This window comes from Oryctolagus cuniculus, chromosome 1 (assembly GCF_964237555.1).
Source record: "Oryctolagus cuniculus chromosome 1, mOryCun1.1, whole genome shotgun sequence".
NCBI classification, from domain to species: Eukaryota; Metazoa; Chordata; class Mammalia; order Lagomorpha; family Leporidae; genus Oryctolagus; species Oryctolagus cuniculus.
The window spans coordinates 12,261,235-12,280,469 of record NC_091432.1 but is presented as its reverse complement, the minus strand read 5'-3'; the positions used below and the strand labels follow the sequence as shown (position 1 = coordinate 12,280,469).

Sequence of the window (19,235 nt, the reverse complement as noted above, 5' to 3'; positions counted from 1 at the left end):
AAAATCTCATGGAAAAACAAGAGAACTCAAATAGCTGAAACAATCTGATACAACAGAAACAAATCCTGAGGCATCACAATACCAGATTTCAAGACATACTACAATGCAGTTATAATCAAAACAACCTGGTACTAGCAAAAAAAAATCCAGATGTGTAAACCAATGGAAGGGAATGGAAACCCCATATATAAATCCATGCATCTACAATCAACTTATCTTTGACAACGGAGCTAAAATTAATCCCTGGAGCAAAGAAAGTATTTTCAACTAATGGTACTGGGAAAACTGGATCTCTACATGCAGAAGTATGAAACTAGACTCCTCCCTTATGCCTTACACAAAAATCCACTGAAAATGGATCAAGGACCTAAATCTATGAACCAATATCATCAAATTACTAGAGAACACTGGGAGTATTCTTTCAAAGGCAATTTACAGATTCAATGTGATACCAATCAAAATACCAAAGACATTCTGCTCAGATCTGGAAAAATGATGCTGAAAATCATATGGAGGCAAAGGAGACCTCGAATAGCTAAAGCAATCTTGTACAACAAAAACAAAGCCTGAGGCATTGCAATACCAGATTTCAAGACATACTACAGGGCAGTTAAAATCAAAACAGCCTGGTACTGGTACAGAAACAGATGGATAGACCAATGGAACAGAATAGAAACACCAGAAATCAATCCAAACATCTATAGCCAACTTATATTTGATCAAGGATCTAAAACCGATTCCTGGAGCAAGGACAGTCTATTCAACAAACAGTGCAGGGAAAACTGGATTTCCACATGCAGAAGCGTGAATCAATACCCCTACCTTACATCTTACACAAAAATCCACTCAACGTGGATTAAAGACCTAAATCTATGACCTGACACCATCAAATTATTAGAGAACATTGGAGAAACCCTGCAAGATTTAGGCAAAGACTTATTGGAAAAGACCCCTGAGGCACAGGCAGTCAAAGCCAACATTAACAACAGGGATTACATCAAATAGAGAAGTTTCTGTACTGCAAAAGAAACAGTCAGGAAAGTGAAGAGGCAACCAACAGAAAGGGAAAAATAGTTGCAAATTATGCAACCGATAAAGGTTTAATAATCAGAATCTACAAAGAAATCAAGAAACTCCACAACAACAAAACAAACAACCCACTTAAGAGATGGGCCAAGAACTATATAGATATTTTTCAAAAGAGGAAATCCAAACGGCCAACAGACACATGAAAAAATGTTCAGGATCAGTAGCCATTAGGAAAATGCAAAAAAACTACAATGAGATTTCCCCTCACCCTGGTTAGAATGGCTTACATACAGTAATCAACTAACAACAGATACTGGCGAGGATGTGAGGGAAAAAGGACACTAATCCACTGTTGGTGAGAATGCAAACTGGTAAGGCCACTATGGAAGTCAGTTTGGAGATTGCTCAGAAACCTGAATATAGCCCTACCACATGACCCAGCCATCCCACTCCTTGGAATTTACCCAAAGGAAATTAAATTGGCAAATAAAAGAGCTGTCTGCACCTCAGTGTTTATTGCAGCTCAATTCATAATAGCTAAGACATGGAATCAATGTAAATGCTCATTAACAGAAGACTGGATAAAGAAATTATGGGGTATATACTCTATAGAATACTATACAGCAGTAGAAAAAAAACAATGAAATCCGGTCATTTGCAACAAAATGGAGGAATCTGGAAATATGCTAGTGAAATAAACCAGTCCCAAAGGGACAAATATTTTATGTTCTCCCTGATCTGTGAAAACTAACTGAGCACCTAAAAGGAAACCTGTTTAAGTGTAATGGACACTATGAGAAACAGTGACTTGATCAGCCCTTGTCCTGACCAGGAACAACGTGCTATTTTATTTCTTTTAGTATCTTTTTTGTTCTACTTAATACCATTGGTTGAACTCTTTAATTAATACATAATTATTCTTAGGCATTTAAAATTAACTGAAAAGTGATCCCTGTTAAATTCCCTGGGAATAAGAGAGGGAGGAGATGTACAGTTTGGCACATGCTCACTCAGACTTACCCCTAATGGTAGAGCTAGAAATGTGCCTGGGGATTCCAATTAAACCTCATCAAGGTGGCATGTACCAATGCCATCTCACTAGTCAAAGTGATCAGTTCAAGTTCATAATTGATCATAATGATAGGATTAAGAGTCAAAGGGATCACATAAACAAGACTAATGTCTGCTAAAAATAACTTATAGAATCAGAAAGGAGAGAACGATTCAACATGGGAAGTGGGATACACAGCAGACTCATAGAATGGCAGATGTCCTAAACAGCACTCTGGCCTCAGAATCAGCCCTTAAGGCATTCGGACCCGGCTGAAAAGCCCATGAGAGTTTCTCAGGCATGGAAATCCAAGATACTGTTGCAAAAACAAATGACCTAAATGAAAGATCTCTGTGAGTGAGATCCCAGCGGAAAGAATGGGCCATCAAAGAAGGAGGTAACTTTCTCTGAAGGGAGGAGAGAACTTCCAGTTTGAATATGGTCTTGTCTAAATAAGATTGGAGTTGGTGAACTCAAGAGGCTTCCATAGCCTTGGCAGCTCATGACAAGAGCCTCAGGTGATTATTGACGCCATAAACAACAGTGTCAATTTGTTAAGTCAACAACAGGAGTCACTGTGCACTTACTCCTCATGTAGGATCTCTGTCCTTAATGTGCTGTACAATGCAAATTAACTGTAAAACTACTACTCAAACAGTACTCTATACTTTGTGTGTCTTTGTGGGTGCAACCTCCTATAATCTTTACTTAGTATATGCTAAGTTGATCTTCTGTATATAAAGATAATTAAAAATGAATCTTGATGAAAAATGAGATGGGAGAAGGAGTGCGAGACAGGATGGTTGTGGGTGGGAGGAAGGTTATGTGGGGGAAAAGCTGCTACAATCCATAAATTGTACTTTGGAAATTTATATTTATTAAATAAAAATTGAAAAAAGAGAACACTGGGGAAACTCTTCAAGACATTGGCATAGGCAAATACTTCTTGGAAAAGCCCCTGGAAACACAGGCAATCAAATACAAAATTGGCAAATGGGGTTACAGGAAGCTAACAAGCTTCTGTATGACAAAAGAAACACTGAAGAAAATTAAGAATCAACTGACAGAATGGAGATAAAATATTTGCAAACTGTGAAACTGATAAAAGACTAATATCCAGAATCTATAAGGAGCTCAAGAAACTCAACAATAACAAACCAAACAATCTAGTAATGAAAAGGCAAAGGACTTGAACAGGCATTTTTCAAAGGAGGAAACTCAAATGACCAACAGACGCTTAAAAAATGCTCAGGATCACTAGCTATCAGAGAAATGCAAGTCAAAACTACAAAGAAGTTACACCTCACCCCAGTTTTAATGGCTCTCATACAGAAATCAAAAAAAAAAAATACATGCTTGCAAGGATGTGAGGAAAAAGTACCTTAATCCATTGTTGGTGGGAATGTCAACTGGTATAGCCACTTTGAAAGACAGTATGGAGATGCCTCATAGAGCTTGAAATAGATCTACCGTAAGATCCAGCAATCCCACTCCTGGAACTTACATAAAGGGAATGAAATCAGTGTAAGAAAGAGTGATCTGTACCCCCATTTTCATTGCAGCTCAATTCACAATAGCTAAAATATGAAATCAACCCAGATGTCCACCTACAGATGACCACATAAAGAAATTATGGCATATATACACTACAGAATACTACTCAGTGGTTAGTAAATGAAATTCTATTTTTGCAACAAAATGGATGCAACTAGAAACCATTTTACCTAGTGAAACAAGCCAGTCTCAAAAGGACAGATACCATATGTTTTCCCTGATATCTCGTAACTAATACAGTACCAAAAATGTAATGTATATGAATGAAATTGACTTCTGAGATTCAATAATTGCTTATAGCCCTTGTTTCTACTATGAAGGAATAGTGTTTCTTTTTCTTTTTCTATACTATTTGTTGAACACTTTATGGTTCATCTTGTGTGTATCAAGTAAACTGAAAGTACATCTTCATAAAAATTAATAGTGGGAATAAGAGAGACAGGAGAAAGAAGGGTGAGATTATGGGCAGGAGGCCTAAATCTGTATATATGAAATACATGAAATTTGTATATCTTAATTTTTTTTAAAAAATGAAAGTACTCTAGATGGCTGTTCAATTGAATTAAGTGACTCAAGCTTTTAATCTACTACACCATAATGATGCACAAAGTAGCACAGGATTCAAAAATAACAACATGTTCTTTGATCTTGAGAGGAACAAAGGGAAAGCGAGCTCTATGCATTCACTAAAAAATTTCTACTTTGGGTTGGTGCTTGTGGCATAGTGGGGTAAACTTCTGCCTGCAGTGCTGGCATCCCATATGTATGCCGGTTCAAGTCCCAGCTACTCCAATTTCAATCCAGTTCTATGCTATGGCCTGAGAAAGCAGTGGAAGATGGCCCAAGTCCTTGGGCCCCTGAATAAATAAATCTTAAAAAAAATTCTACTTTGCATAAAAGCATTATTTAATATGGTTTTCACTCATAACCACCCTAGAGTGTGGTACAACTAACATGGTTATCACAAGAAAACAAAGAGAGGAATCTGCACTTTATAAATACTAGCTTCACAAAAGAACAGTTTTGTGGCACTGGTCTTGTTCCATAATAGCTCAGAACCTCAGTTATCTCATTTGTAAGGCAAGGATAATAACCTCATTGAGATACTACAACTATTACTTGGGATGACTTTAGAATATTGCCTGTTATCTGTTATCATTAAATATTAGGAAATTTAGAATTATAGTATTTGAGGGTGAATATTCAGAAAAACTAAAACTCATGCCTCCACATCCTTCTTTGAAGAAGTTAATAAATTTACAACTCAAAGGAAAGAAAATTTTGAGGATGTGTTGAAATACAGAAATCTCTCCCAAGCACCATACATCTTCTCATAAAGAAAAAGGTGCTTCAAAACGTTTGTGGAAAATGGAATTAAAAGATAAATTTAAACTGATACAAAATAATTTGAAATCATACACATTTTTGAAAGACTCATCTTCAAGAACTTTTGAAGACCCCTCATATTCATGAATTTCCAAGGTTTTTTGCACCAAAATAAACATTATCTTTTAATTCCCTTTTTCCACACACTTTATGAAGTACCAACCATAGGTATTCCTCCAATGGGGATAAAATGTAGGTGTGGAAAACAAATTAAGAGGGTGAAAAGTGACATATAATTTAAGAGGAGACGAAGATTGTTAACCTATGCAATTAACCAGCTAGGTGAGCATGATTAATTAATTTAATCACTGAGTTCCAATCACTTCATCGAATATAACTAGTGATCTATTCCTACTCAATGAATGAGCTCAAAAAGGTCATAGGTTGCTATAAATCAGTAGGTTTTACTAATGACAAATACCTAAAATTTAATGAGAGAGAATGCAAAGGACTGACTAAAGGTTGCATCAGATGCTGTCACTGAGTTGTTTAAAAACCCCAATAGATCTTCCTTGTCTGTAAAGGCAAGTGCATGTTTCCTAGCTTAGCATGTCATCTACCAATACCCAACTGCTCAGCATCTGCTATCTTACCATGCTGCACCAAAACCTAGCATTCTGTTCTGTTTCCTCTGCCTGGATTTTGACTCCTGTCTTACTTCATCTCACTTCTTTTTTCTTTTTTTATTTATTGATTTTTATTTATTTTTTTGACAGGCAGAGTGGACAGTGAGAGAGAGGGAGAGAGAGAGAGAGAAATGCCTTCCTTTTTTCCATTGGTTCACCCTCCAATGGCTGCACCGTACTGATCCGAAGCCAGGAGACAGGTGCCTCTCCTGGTCTCCCATGCGGGTGCAAGGCCCAAGGGCCATCCTCCACTGCACTCCTGGGCCACAGCAGAGAGCTGGACTGGAAGAGGGGCAACTGGGACAGAATCCGGTGCCCCGATCGGGACTAGAACCCGGTGTGCCGGCGCCACAGGTGGAGGATTAGCCTATTGAGCCGTGGCACCAGCTATCTCACTTTTTATACTTGAGGAATTACTACTTTTTCATCAAGACATAGATCAAATGTAAACTCCTCTGTGAGGCATTTCCTGAGTCACTCAGAATTAGATACTCTTCAGTTTCCATAAACCACTTATTACCTATTTCTACAATAGAATTTGCTGGATTGTATCATTATAATTATCTTCTTTTACTTTTTTTTTTTTTTTTGACAAGCAGAGTTAAGACAGTGAGAGAGAGAGAGAGAGAGAGAGAGACAGAGAGAAAGGTCTTCCCTTTTCCGTTGGTTCACCCCCCAAGTGGCCGCTACGGCTGGCGTGTTGCAGCTGGCGCACTGCACAGATCTGAAGCCAGGAGCCAGGTGCTTCCTCCTGGTCTCCCATGCGGGTGCAGGGCCCAAGCACTTGGGCCATCCTCCACTGCACACCCAGGCAACAGCAGAGAGCTGGCCCTGGAAGAGGAGCAACTGGGACAGAATCCAGTGCCCTGACCTGGACTAGAATCTGGGGTGCCAGCACCTCAGGCGGAAGATTAGCTTAGTGAGCCGCTGCGCTGGCCCTATAATTATCTTCTTATATGTTCATTTACCTGTAATTGTGAACACCTTAAGAGAAAATCATTTCTGACTATTTTTGATTTTTAATACTTAGTTTTTCTATTTGTCAATAAAATATTATAGATTAAATCTGAATACATGAATGTTGACTGGGTGACTTAAAATGTCTTAGAAGCTTTATAATATTAATTACAGGGACAATATTTGAAAAATATTAATCAAATTACTTATTCAATATTTGAGATAAGGGGTAAAGACTTGCCCAAAATAATGCCAATTAATGATAGCAAAGGCTAGATTCACACTTGCTTTTTGATTCTTCAACTAGATGTTATTTCCTGTCTTATATATCTACTGTCTTAAGTCAGAGATAAAAATATTTTGGTGTTACACAAACAACATCAAATATGATTCTGTCATATTAATGTCTCTCCTACCCCTTGATTTTATAGGTTGTATTTTTCTTGCCTGAAGATGTTATGCAAAATAGTGAACAACCTGCTCCAGAGGAAAATGTTCAACTAAAATTTGAGCTTCAAGAAGCATCTACAAGTACTGATGCAACAAAAACAGAGATTTTTTTCTTTGGAAGCTATGCTTTCTATAAGTTGAAAGTCTCAAGAATTCCTTCTGGTTCCCAACCATGTAATACTGGTAGGGATAATTATGAAAGCACTTCTGCTTCTGTGCCGCATGGACAACACCAGAATATCCCTATATCTTTTAAATATTTGGAGGAAGACATTGCACAAAAACAATTGCCTCCCATATCAGAGCAAAGGATCTCAGATTATGCTACATACACTAAGCCAGATTCTAAAACTGGAAAATTCAAAAAAGTAGTTAAAGAATATACTATGGCAAAATCCCCCCAAATGCAAACTCAGCCGCTGCAGGATAAAGACTTCTCATTCCAAGATTTTCTAATTGATTCTGTACAAGACCTCCAAGCTTTACCACCTGATGATTTGCCATCCCAAGCTTTGCTACTGCAAGGCCAACAAGCACAAGCCATGTCCTATAAATCTCCATCATCCCATATTATACAGTCTTATGACTTGACATCTGATGACTTACCCTCCCAAGATATACCATCCCAAGATACAATAGCCCAATATGTGCAACCTGTATATATGTCATCCCAAGACACACCATTAGAAAGCACGTTATACCAGGATATAATGTCCCAAGAAACGCAACATTCATATACGCTATCCCAAGATACACAAACCCAAAGTACAAAATCCCAAAGCATACCATCCCATGACAGACCATCCCAAAATACAGCATCTGAAAACATGACATCTCAAGACACATCTCAAAACAAATCCCAAGATACATCATCACAATACACGCCTTCCCAAGATATACCATCTCAAACTCTACCAGCACAAGTTGCACTGTATGAAGCACTAACACCCCATACTGTGCAGATTCCTAACACACAACACCTACCTGAGCAACCCCCAGATCTTCAACCACAGGACATTCAAGCTGAAAACCTTCAGCTTTCACAAATATCATATCAGGACATTCGATCAGAAGTCCTGGAACTAACTCAAGAATGGAACTATGAAGGAGTACTCCATGGCAAGAAATCCCCAAGACGGCATTCCTCAGACTGGCAAACCAAAGGTGGGCAGTCTCCAAGGAGGCTTTCCTTAGAACTGCAGCCCAAAGACTCACAAACTACAAAACAAAAATCCAAAGACCATCAAATCAAAGGTTGGCTATCCCCGAAGAGGCATTCTATAAATAAGAAAACCCAGTACACTCAAACCTCAGAGCAACTCTCAGATCAGCAAGCTGAGGATCAGCAGGCCAAAGTAGGACGATTCTCAAAAGAACAATCCAGAGACATACAAATTGAAGATCAACTGGCCACTAAGGAGCAATCCCCGAATGAAAAAACTCAATATCAACAAACTGAAGACCAGCAGGTTCGAGAGGAAAAATCTCCACGGGAACCACCCACCAACTGGCAAGCTGATGGAGAGAAAACTCTGGCAGAGAAAGCTTCGAGGCAGCCATGTCAATACTGGGCATCCCACATTCAGCAACACCAAGACTCACAATCTCCAGAAGAGGAGACACCAGACTGGACAACTGAAAACTGGAAATCTTCTGGCAAGCAATATCAAGACTGGCAAACCAGAGACTGGAAATCGCAAGAATGGCAGTTTGAAATGCAGCATTCCCTAAACTGGGAAACCCAGGCTGGGCAAATCCAAGATCGATTAGAGGAAGAAGCCCTGAAGCAGAAAACTCTACACCCAGAAGTCCAAACTCAGCACACCACAGCAAGATACAGGTTTGGTCAGAAATTGCAAGATATGCTATGTCAAAACAGTCAGAATCAAGATAAGAACAAACAAAACTTTCTATTCAGATTTATACTCCAAGAAGATACACAAACAAGCAGCATGCAAGCAAGAGATATCAAACAAGGGGAGAGGAAATATAGAAGTCAAAAACCAGTGGACCAGCAATCAGAGGACTTGAAGCCAGACTGTCATCCTTCTTCTTCTCAAAGCTTAGCCCAAGACACACATATACCTTGTTTTTCCAATATAGGTTCAGAACAAGATGTGCAACAGAATGCTTCAGTTTGCTCAGATTCATATAAAGAAGATCTGAATTTCCTTTCCTCCTCTTGTCATTCAAAAGATCAACAGCAATCTGAAGAGTCTGACTAACGTGCAGAGTCCACTAAATGTCACAAAGCCAGCAATAATGGAACCAAATGAGAGAAAATCAAAATAGTCCCCTTTAATGTATGTTCTCTGCTGTGGTTGTTACCCAATTCACTTCGCCAGAAAATTAAGGGCATGTGGAACACTCAAAGAGTTTGTCCTTAATTAAAATAAAACGGCAACAAAACAAATGTTGACACTAGTTTAGAACTTTCTGGTGGAGTTTGGTGGGGGGATAATTCACATGTAAACTTGTTTTTATTTGTGAGGCAGAGAGAGACAGACAGATAGAGCGCCTATCTGCTGGTTCACTCTGCAAATGCCTATAGTGTCCAGGGCTGGCCAGGCCAAAGCCAGTTGCTGGAAACTCAGTCCAGGCCCCCTGCGTGAGTGGCAGAGATCCAACCACCTGAGTCACCATCTGCTGCCCGCCAGGGTCTGCATTATCAGGAAGCCAGAATCAGGAGCCAAAGTTACGCACTGTACCCAGGCATTCTGTTAAGAGACATGGGTGTCTTAATCGTTGTCTTAGCCAGTAAGCCAAACATCAACCCTCCAATATAAACTTTCTGTTATTAAAATTAGTGTTTCAATTTATGATCACCAATCCATTTTACAACTTAATATTTAATGGACCTACTTCTCTATAGTGCTCATATTTTGGCTTCCTCTTCTCCTTTGAATATTATTGGGATTCATAAAGTCAACTAGAGAGAAGTCTATGTAGGCTCTCTAAGCGCTCAAGAATCAAAAGAATCAATTTGATCATGTCCACTATTAACATATTTTGCTATTTCCAGTCATCTCATTTATTTTCCTTAAGTTTAAGTTGAGAGTATATATATATATATATGCTAAGTTTATTTAATTACTAGTAAGATATAATGTGTCAATAATTACAGATTCTGATGGATGCGGGAGAAATAAAGCACATTTTGAGACAAGAAAATAGGTCAGGAAGGGCAGAGATGCAGATGTAATAATAGAAAGTATGAAAAACTGTGTTAAGTGAAACTCTAGCTTCCTTCCAAATATTTGCATTCACTGCTTCTAATTTATCAAAGCCATCAGTTACACTTCATCTTCCAAACCTCAACACATTTTTTCAAACATCTTTCCCATCTCTTTGATACATTTGGAGTTGTCAGTCTTCCCCTATTTCTTTTTTTTATTTATTTGACAGGTAGAGACATAGAGAGAGAGAGAGAGAGACAGAGAGAAAGGTCTTCCTTCCGTTGGTTCACCCCCCAAGTGGCCGCTACGGCTGGTGCTGCACTGATCCGAAGTCAGGAGCCAGGTGCTTCCTCCTGGTCTCCCATAAGAGTGCAGGGGCCCAAGCATCTGGGCCATCCTCCACTGCCTTCCTGGGCCACAGCAGAGAGCTGAACTGGAAGAGGAGCAACTGGGACTAGAACCCGGCACCCATATGGGATGCCAGCGCTGCAGGCGGAGGATTAACCAAGTGTACTACAGCACTGGCAGTCTTCCCTTATTTTTGAAGCTTTCATCACTGCTGTTGGTTTCCACTTTTTCCTCTTCCTGGTTCAAAAAATTCTAAAATGGGCATTTCTAGGGAATCTGTCCCCTATTTCCTTCTTTTGTGAAATCACATGCATTATTGTAGTTCCCTCACCTTCTTGTGAATGATTCAGACTGTGTCATATTTGTATCTTCTGCAGAATTCAGGAAAGTCTTGCTCCAAATAGGCATCCAATAAATAATTTTTGAAGGCACCAAGGAAAGCTTGGACTCTCAGAGATGAGTGGAGAAGTTATGACAAGTAGGATGCTGACATACAGAGGTAAAGATATTGGCTATATGCCCATTGTTGCCTTTGCCTTTGTACTAAGGGTTTGTTTCCTGAGCTTCTCAAGATTGCTTGATACTCTTGAATTAGCCTTCAGTCCCTAAACTGCCACCACCTTGTATTCAGCCTACTGTAATTTCCCAATAATAATTCTCACTTCTTGTTTCAGCTAGATAATCAAATGTTTCGTGTTGCTTATTTATTGGGCTTACCTATCAATCTACAAGGTCAGCTATTCAGGAAACATTATTTTCTTAACAAATTCTCTGGTAATCCAATCCATTCAGTCATTCACATTATTTCAGTTCCACAGCTACCCAACATATACACATATACATTTACATACACATGTACAAGGAGCTTGGGGTTGTAAATAGTGTCAAAACATTAGAGAGTTCCTGTCATCAGTGACTAATCCATACCAGTAACCTCCAGGAAATTCACTGACCCGGCTCAAATAGACTCCATGTGTTTGTGAACTTGTTGCTTTTACATTACACTTGGAACATGAGGCTTTACCTCAAATCGAAGGAACAAGACACCTATGACCTAGAACTGCAAGGTGAGAATGTGAAAAAAACTGTCCTTTTTGAGATCTTTCTGTCCTTCTGAGGGAGATACTAGGGAGCAGGTCGGAAGCTTCCAGTCTCTTAAGAGTCCACAGTAATCTTTCCAATCGAAAAGAATCCCTCTTTTCTTTTTTTCAAATGCATTTCCCTCTCACTCACTCCCCTTTCTGAGACACTTACTATTCTCCCATCGGTGAGTTTGGGTCTAGCTTGACAAAATCAACTATGTTTAAGAGCCAATAAGATGTGGCCAGCAATGTGACATAGCAGAGAAAGTTATCACCTGCAATGCTGACATACCATATGGAAGCCAGATCATGTCCTGGCTGCTCCACTTCTGATCCAGATCCCTGCTGATGTGCCTGGGAGGGCAAAGCAAAACAGCCTGAGCATTTGGTCCTTTGCACCCACATCAGAGACCCAGAGCAAGCTCTTGGTTTCTGGCTGTGGCCTGACCCTGCCCAGGCTGTTGTGTGGCCATTTGAGGAGTGAATCAGTAGGTAGAAGATTCTCTCTCTCTCTCAGTAACTCTGCCTTTCAAATAAACAGATAAATATTTTAAAAAAGCAAATAAGGGAATTTGAATGTGTGAGGTACCTATTTACAAGACAGGATATAAAAGACTGTGGAGTTGCAAAGCATTCGTGATTTACTTAAAGGGAATACAATATCAAAATATTGTCATGCTCCAAATGTTTTTCCTAGAATATGTTAGTCTTATTTTTGGTAAAAATTGGGAAAATATGTCAATTCTCAGATGTTATTACCTTGTACCCTCAGATCCCAAGACTGTAGGAAGAAAAAAACTGGCTGCTTCCAAATGCGCTTTCACTTCCTAAATTAAACACCAAAAAGCTAGATGAACCTCCCCTTGCCCTTTGCATCAAGGTTTGTGAAGATGCCTTTGTTTAATTGAATGTTAGTAAAGTGATGCTTATCACTTCTAAGCTTGATTCTGAAAAACACCTGCAGAAGATGCTAAGTCCCAAGAGATTACAGCGTGGTCTATAAATCACTACATAGATTGAATTCATTGTTAAAAGTTCAATTAGATTGTTAGCTATGAGAGATGTAAATCTTTTATGGTAGTAAAGCAAGAAAAGCATGGGATTGTTTATCACAGAAGCTAGCATATTCTGAATGTTGGAGTCATTAAAGAAAAAGTCAAATCTTGATCAACACAGTAAAAATGTTATCTTTATCCCCTTGTATTAGTTATCTACTAAAGCATCACAAATTACCATGAATATAGTTGCTTAAAACATTACATCTGTTATATGTGTTTATGTAGATCAGAAATCCAGTACAGCCTTTTAAAATTGTTTAGACTTATCAGTTGGCTAAAATCAGAGGGCTGGTTGGGGCTATACTTCTGGGGCTCGGGTTCCTCTTCTGTACTCATTCACTGTTGGAAGAATTCAGTTACTTTTAGTTGTAGGACCTGAGGTCCCTGTTTTCTTGCTGACAGGGAGCTGCTCTCAGGTCCTAAATGTCATCTGCATTTCTGCTCCTGTGATCCCTACAATCTGCAACCCAGCAATGGTGTCAAGAAGTCCTTCTCAAAATTCAAATATGACTCCCTCTCCTACATTTGCTTTTAAAGGAGCCATATTATTATACTGGATCCACTCAAATAATCCAATATAGTCTCCTTATTTACTAACCTTAAAATTATCTGCAAAGTGTTTATTGCCATTGAAGACAAAATATCCACGGGTATGATACCCCATAACTATGTTCACAGTCCAGGGACTTAGAGAACGGACATTTCTTTAGGGGCATAACTCCTCTAATCACATCATCAATGAGAATAAATGGAGAAGAAATGGATAATTCAATATATTTTAATGTTCAGTCATATATCACTTAACAACATTCATTCTTAGAAATGTGACATTAGTCAATTTCTTCATTGTGTGATCATTGTGGAGTATATGTCCATAAACTGAGATAGAGTAGGTCAATCACTTGATGTGCCCTCTTGATGCAATCAGGGCACATGATAAACATGAGATAGATGAGGCTTCTGCCAGCATAACACAGTATCCTGCTTTACAGTAAACCTGCTTTTTATAAGTAGAGGTGGAATACTCTAAAACAATGATAAAAAGTATATTAAATCTATAAGATTATATTCAATACATAAGCCAGCAGCACAGTTGTTTATTAAGTATTATATAGATGTATGTGCTATACTTATATACAATTGGCAGCCGAGTAAGTTTAATTATGTCACAAACATGTAATACATTGTGCAATGAAGTTTTTCTTTTTAAAATTTGATTATTTCATTTGTAAAGCAGAGTTGAGGGGGGATAGAGGAAGAGAGGGAGAGAAAGAGAGAGAGAGAAAGAGAGAGAGAGAAAGAGAATGAATCCTCCATGTACTGGTTCACTCCCCAAATGGCTACAATGGCTGGGCTGGGCCAGTTTGAAGCAAGAACAAAGAACTTCATCTGGGTCTCCCACGTGGGTACAGGGGGCCCAAGCACATGGGCCACCTTCTACTGCTTTTCCAGGCACATTAACAGGGAACAGGATTGGAAGTGGAGCAGGGGGACTCAAATGTTGCAGGTGGCGGCTTAACCCACAGTGTCACGATGCCGCCCTTTGTACTGTATTTATGTTATACTGGCTATAATGTCACAAAGGTAATAGAAACTTTTTAGCTTCTTTATAACATTATGGGTCCACCTTTGTATATGCAGTCTTTCGTTAACTGAAACATCATTATGTGGTGTATGACTCTATCATTTTCCTTTTAATACATTAACTTTCCTTGTCACACATGTAGCCAAATTAGCTGTCTTAAGATTTCAATAATCACATCTATATATGCACATAAAGAGACAACTAGTCATACCAGATTATCTTAAATAGCAAGCAATGTAATCAAGAGTGTAGGATTTAGGTAAAAATGGAACACAGGCGAAGAATCTACTTTCTCAAGCTTGTTTTTCAGAAGATGCTCCAAGAAACCTTATACAGCAATGTTGTACTTAGAGGGGACCAGGCTACCACAAACAAGGAAAGAAACAAACAAGGTGCAAGAAACCAATTTGAGTCATAATTTTTAATACACAAATATAAAATATGTATATTGCAAATATTAAGGACTCTTCTCCCTTTTCTATAACCTGGACATTCCCCTAACCATTGCTATTCAAGCTCTGGCAATCTGCTAATCAGAGAGGCAGTATCTTTTCAGAAATTATACCTTACAACTGTCTCCTTGTCACAAATAAATAAAGCTTTCCTCTGAGAAAGCCTCCTGCTTGAGGCTCATTGTTTGGTGACATCCCATATGAATGGAATCCTGTGTCTAATAACAGTAGTCCCATCTGGAACACTAAATATCTCTAGTGCAGCCATGCACCAGGCAAATATTTTCAGTGAATGCTCTAAGTGAAAAAAAGAAGTTGTGAAGCACCTGTCTCAGTATGGAAGATCAAAATTTAACTCACTTTACTCTTTCCAACCCCAACCACCACACATATGCATGTTTTTCATCCCCCAATATAGTAATATCTCAATATAGTGACACAATTTTGGTCAGAGAGACACATGTTTGTTTATGTCTTCACAACTGTATACATTACCAGAGTCAAACCACTTCATAGCTTATTATTATTCCTTGCCTATGTAATTGTGTCTTGTTTTGTTTATGGTACTTTACAACCCCAAACTCTGCACCAGTTTTTTCAAAATCTTCTCTTAGCATAGTTTCATTGTACAAATCTTACAATGTTTTAAATTAATTAATATAAGAACAGATTTTAAGTAGATCAGTCACAATTCCAAGAATATAATAATACCTCTCTCCTCTCCCTCTCTCCCTTCTCTTCCTCCTTTTGTAACTTCTGCATATTTTAATTTATCTTATAATTACAGGCTTAATGCTCCACTAAATAAAGAGTTCAATAAATTAAAAGTGGAAAGACCTGTTCAACAGGAATACAGAAAAGGGCTATAAACATTAATCATATCCCAAGATGTCAATTTCAATATATATATTTGTTCTATATATTACCAACCACAAATCAGAGAAAGCATGTGATATTTGTGGTTTTGGCTCTGGTTTATTTAACTAAGCATAATGGCCTCCAGTTGCATACATTTTGTTGCAAAAGACAGATGTATTTTATCATGTATATATACCAGATTTTTATGTAATTGTCAGTTGATGGACATCTGGGTTGATTCCATATCTTAGCTATTGTGAATTGAGCTGCAATAAACATTGGGAGTACATATTACTCTTTCATATGCTGATTTAATTTCACTTGGGTAAATTCCCAGGAGTGGGATGACTGGGTCATATGATAAGTCTGTTTTCAGCTTTCTGGGGTATCTTCATACCTCTTTCCACAATGGCTACACTACTTTACATTACCACCAATAGTGTATTAGAGTACTTTTCCCTCAGAGCCTCACCAGCGTTCATCGTTTATTGATTTCTGTATAAGAGCCATTTTAACTGGGAAGAGGTGACACATCATTGGGTTTTTATTTCCATTTCCCTGATGGCTAGTGATCCTGAGCAATTTTTCATGTGTCTGTTGGCCATTTCAATTTCACCTTTCGAAAATTTCCTGTACAAGTTCTTTGTTCATTTCTTAACTAGATTGTTTCTTGTTGTTCTGTTTCTTGAGATCTTTATAAATTCTGAATATTAATACTTTATCAGTTGCATAGTTTGCAAATATTTTCTCCCATTCTGTTGGTTTCCTCTTCACTTTGTTGAGTGCTACTTTTCCGTGTAGAAGCCTCTTAGATTGATATAATCCCATTTGTCTGGTTTTGCTTTGATTGCTTGTGCCTCTGGGGTTTTATCTAATAAAACTTTGCCTATGCCAATGTCTTGCAGAGTTTCTCTGATGTTTTTCTCTAGTAATTTGATGGTATGAGGTTGTAGATTTATATCCTTGAATAATTTTGGGTTGATTTTTATATTAGGTATAAGGTTGGGGTCTGGTTTCATAATTCTGCATGTGAAGATCCAGTTTTTCTAGCACCATTTGTTGAAGAGATGTCCTTGCTCCAGGGAACATCTTAGCAATATTGTCAAAGATTAGTTGTCTGTAAATATGTGGATTAATTTCTGATGTTTCTATTCTGTTCCATTGGCCTATATGTCTATTTTTGTGCCAGTACCAGCCTGTTTTGATGATAACTTCCTTGTAGTATGTCTTGAAATCAGCTTTGTTTTTCCTGTTTCAGATTGCTTTAACTATTTTGGGTCTCTTGTGTTTCCATATGAATTTTTAATACATTGTTTCTTATTTTTTTTTTATTTTTTTTTTTTATTTTTTGACAGGCAGAGTGGACAGTGAGAGAGAGACAGAGAGAAAGGTCTTCCTTTGCCGTTGGTTCACCCTCCAATGGCCGCCGCGGCCGGCGCGCTGCGGCCGGCGCACCGCGCTGATCCGATGGCAGGAGCCAGGAGCCAGGTGCTTTTCCTGGTCTCCCATGGGGTGCAGGACCCAAGCACCTGGGCCATCCTCCACTGCACTCCTGGGCCACAGCAGAGAGCTGGCCTGGAAGAGGGGCAACCGGGACAGAATCCGGCGCCCCGACCGGGACTAGAACCCGGTGTGCCGGCGCCGCAAGGCGGAGGATTAGCCTAGTGAGCCGCGGCGCCGGCCTTAATACATTGTTTCTTGATCTGAGAAGAATGATATTTGGTTTGGGATATCCTTGAATTTGTCAAATGTTTTCAATAGTATGAACATTTTGATGATATTAATTCTTAAATCCATAAACATGGAAGAATTTTTGGTGTGTCTTCTTAAATTTTTTTCTTTAATGTTTTGTAATTTTCACTGTAGTGATCTTTCAACCTAATTGGCTAAATTTATTCCTAAGTACTTAATTTTTTATAGCTATTGTGACTGGTACTAAACTTACAATTTCTTTCTCAGCCATGGTTATGTGTTTATATACAAAACCCATTGATTTTTGTGTGCTGATGCTGTATCCTGCAACTTTACCAAACACTCTTTTAAGTTCCAATAGTCTTTCAGTGGAGTCCTTTGGTTCCCCTATATATACAATCATGTCATCTGAAAAGAGGGATAGTAAGATTTCCTCCTCTCCAATTCATATCCCTTTGATTTCCTTTTCTTGCCCAAATGGTTCTGGCTACACCTTCCATAACTATATAGAATAATAATGGTGAAAGGGGGCATCCTTGTCTGGTTCTGGATCTTAGTGGACATCCTTATAACTTCTCCCCATTCAATATGATGCTGGCTCTGGGCTTGTCATAAATTGCCTGGACTGTTTTGAGGTATGTGCCTTCTATACCCAAATTACTGAGGTTTTCTTCTTGAAAGGATGTGTATTTTATCAAATGCTTTCACTGCATCCACTGAAATAACCATATGGTTTTTATTCTTTAATTTGTTAATGTGATATACCATATTTATTGATTAGATTATCTTAAACCATCCCTGCATACCAGGGATAAATCTCATTTGGTCTGGGTGAATAATCTTTCTGATATCTTATTGGATTTGATTAGCTAGTATTTTGCTGAGGATTTTGGCAACTATGTTCATCAGAGATATGAGTCTATAGTTCTTTTTATTTGCTGATCTTTTTTTGGTTTTGGAGTTAAGATGATGCTGGCCTCATAGAAAGAGTTTGGGAGGATTCCTCCCCTTTCAATTTTTTCAATAATTTGAGAAGAATTGGAATTAGTTCTTCTTTAAAAGTCTGAAAATTCTGCAGCGAAGCCATTCATTCTTGGTATTTTCTTTGTTATGAGGGTCTTTATTACTAATTCAATATCCATCTTGGTGTTTGGTCTATTTAGGTTTTCTATGTCTCCATTCCTCAGTTTTGGTAGATTGCATGTATCTAAAAATCTATCCATTTCTTCTAAATTTCCAATTTGTTGACACATAGCTGTTTTCAGTAATTTCTAATGATTTTTTAAATTTTTGTGTTATCCATTGCTATATCTCCTTTTTAATCCCACTATTAATTTTTAATTTGGCTTGCTGTTGTTATTCTAGGTCATTGTGTTGCACAGATAGCTCATTTCTTTGATGCCTTTCTGATTTCTTGATGTAGGCACCAATTTCTATAAAATCTCCTAAAACTGCTTTTGCTGTTTCCCCTAGATTGTGATATGTTTTATTGATATCTTCATTCATTTCTAGGAATTTTTTATTTCTCTTTTGATTTATTTATGACCCTCTGTTCATTCAGAAGTGTGTTTTTCAGTTTCTATATGTTTTTACATTTTCTAGAGATTCTTAAGTTGTTTGAAAAAGATTCATAGTGTGATTTCAATTTTTTTGAATCTTGCTTTATGAGACTTGCTTTATGGCCTACCATATGGTCTCCAAGAGAAAGTTACATGCACTGATGAAAGAATGTGCATTCTTCAACTGTGGGATGAAATGTTCTATAGCTATCGTTTAGTTTCATTTGGTCCATAGTTTAGATAAGCTCTGTTTTTGTTGTTGTTGTGCTGTGTCATTGACTGTCTGTTGATAAACATGGGGTGTTGAAGTTCCCCTTTACTACTGTATTGGATAAGTATATGTCTACCTTTAGAGCTATTAAGATTTTTTTT

The 19,235-nt window shown here is 38.1% G+C and overlaps 1 protein-coding gene and 1 long non-coding RNA gene across 3 annotated transcripts in view; one reads left to right on the top strand and one right to left on the bottom strand.

Moving 5' to 3' along the window:
* MS4A14 (membrane spanning 4-domains A14) overlaps positions 1-9,472 on the top strand; it is a 28,452-nt gene extending 18,980 nt beyond the window's left edge. For both annotated transcript variants that reach the window (XM_017346742.3, XM_008271890.4), the window contains one exon: positions 7,035-9,472. In XM_017346742.3, coding sequence (XP_017202231.3) covers positions 7,035-9,278 — 2,244 coding nt within the window. In that variant the 3' untranslated portion in view covers positions 9,279-9,472. The remainder of the gene's footprint in view (positions 1-7,034) is intronic.
* LOC127493038 (uncharacterized) overlaps positions 1-19,235 on the bottom strand; it is a 76,460-nt gene that overhangs the window by 10,265 nt on the left and 46,960 nt on the right. The window lies entirely within an intron of this gene.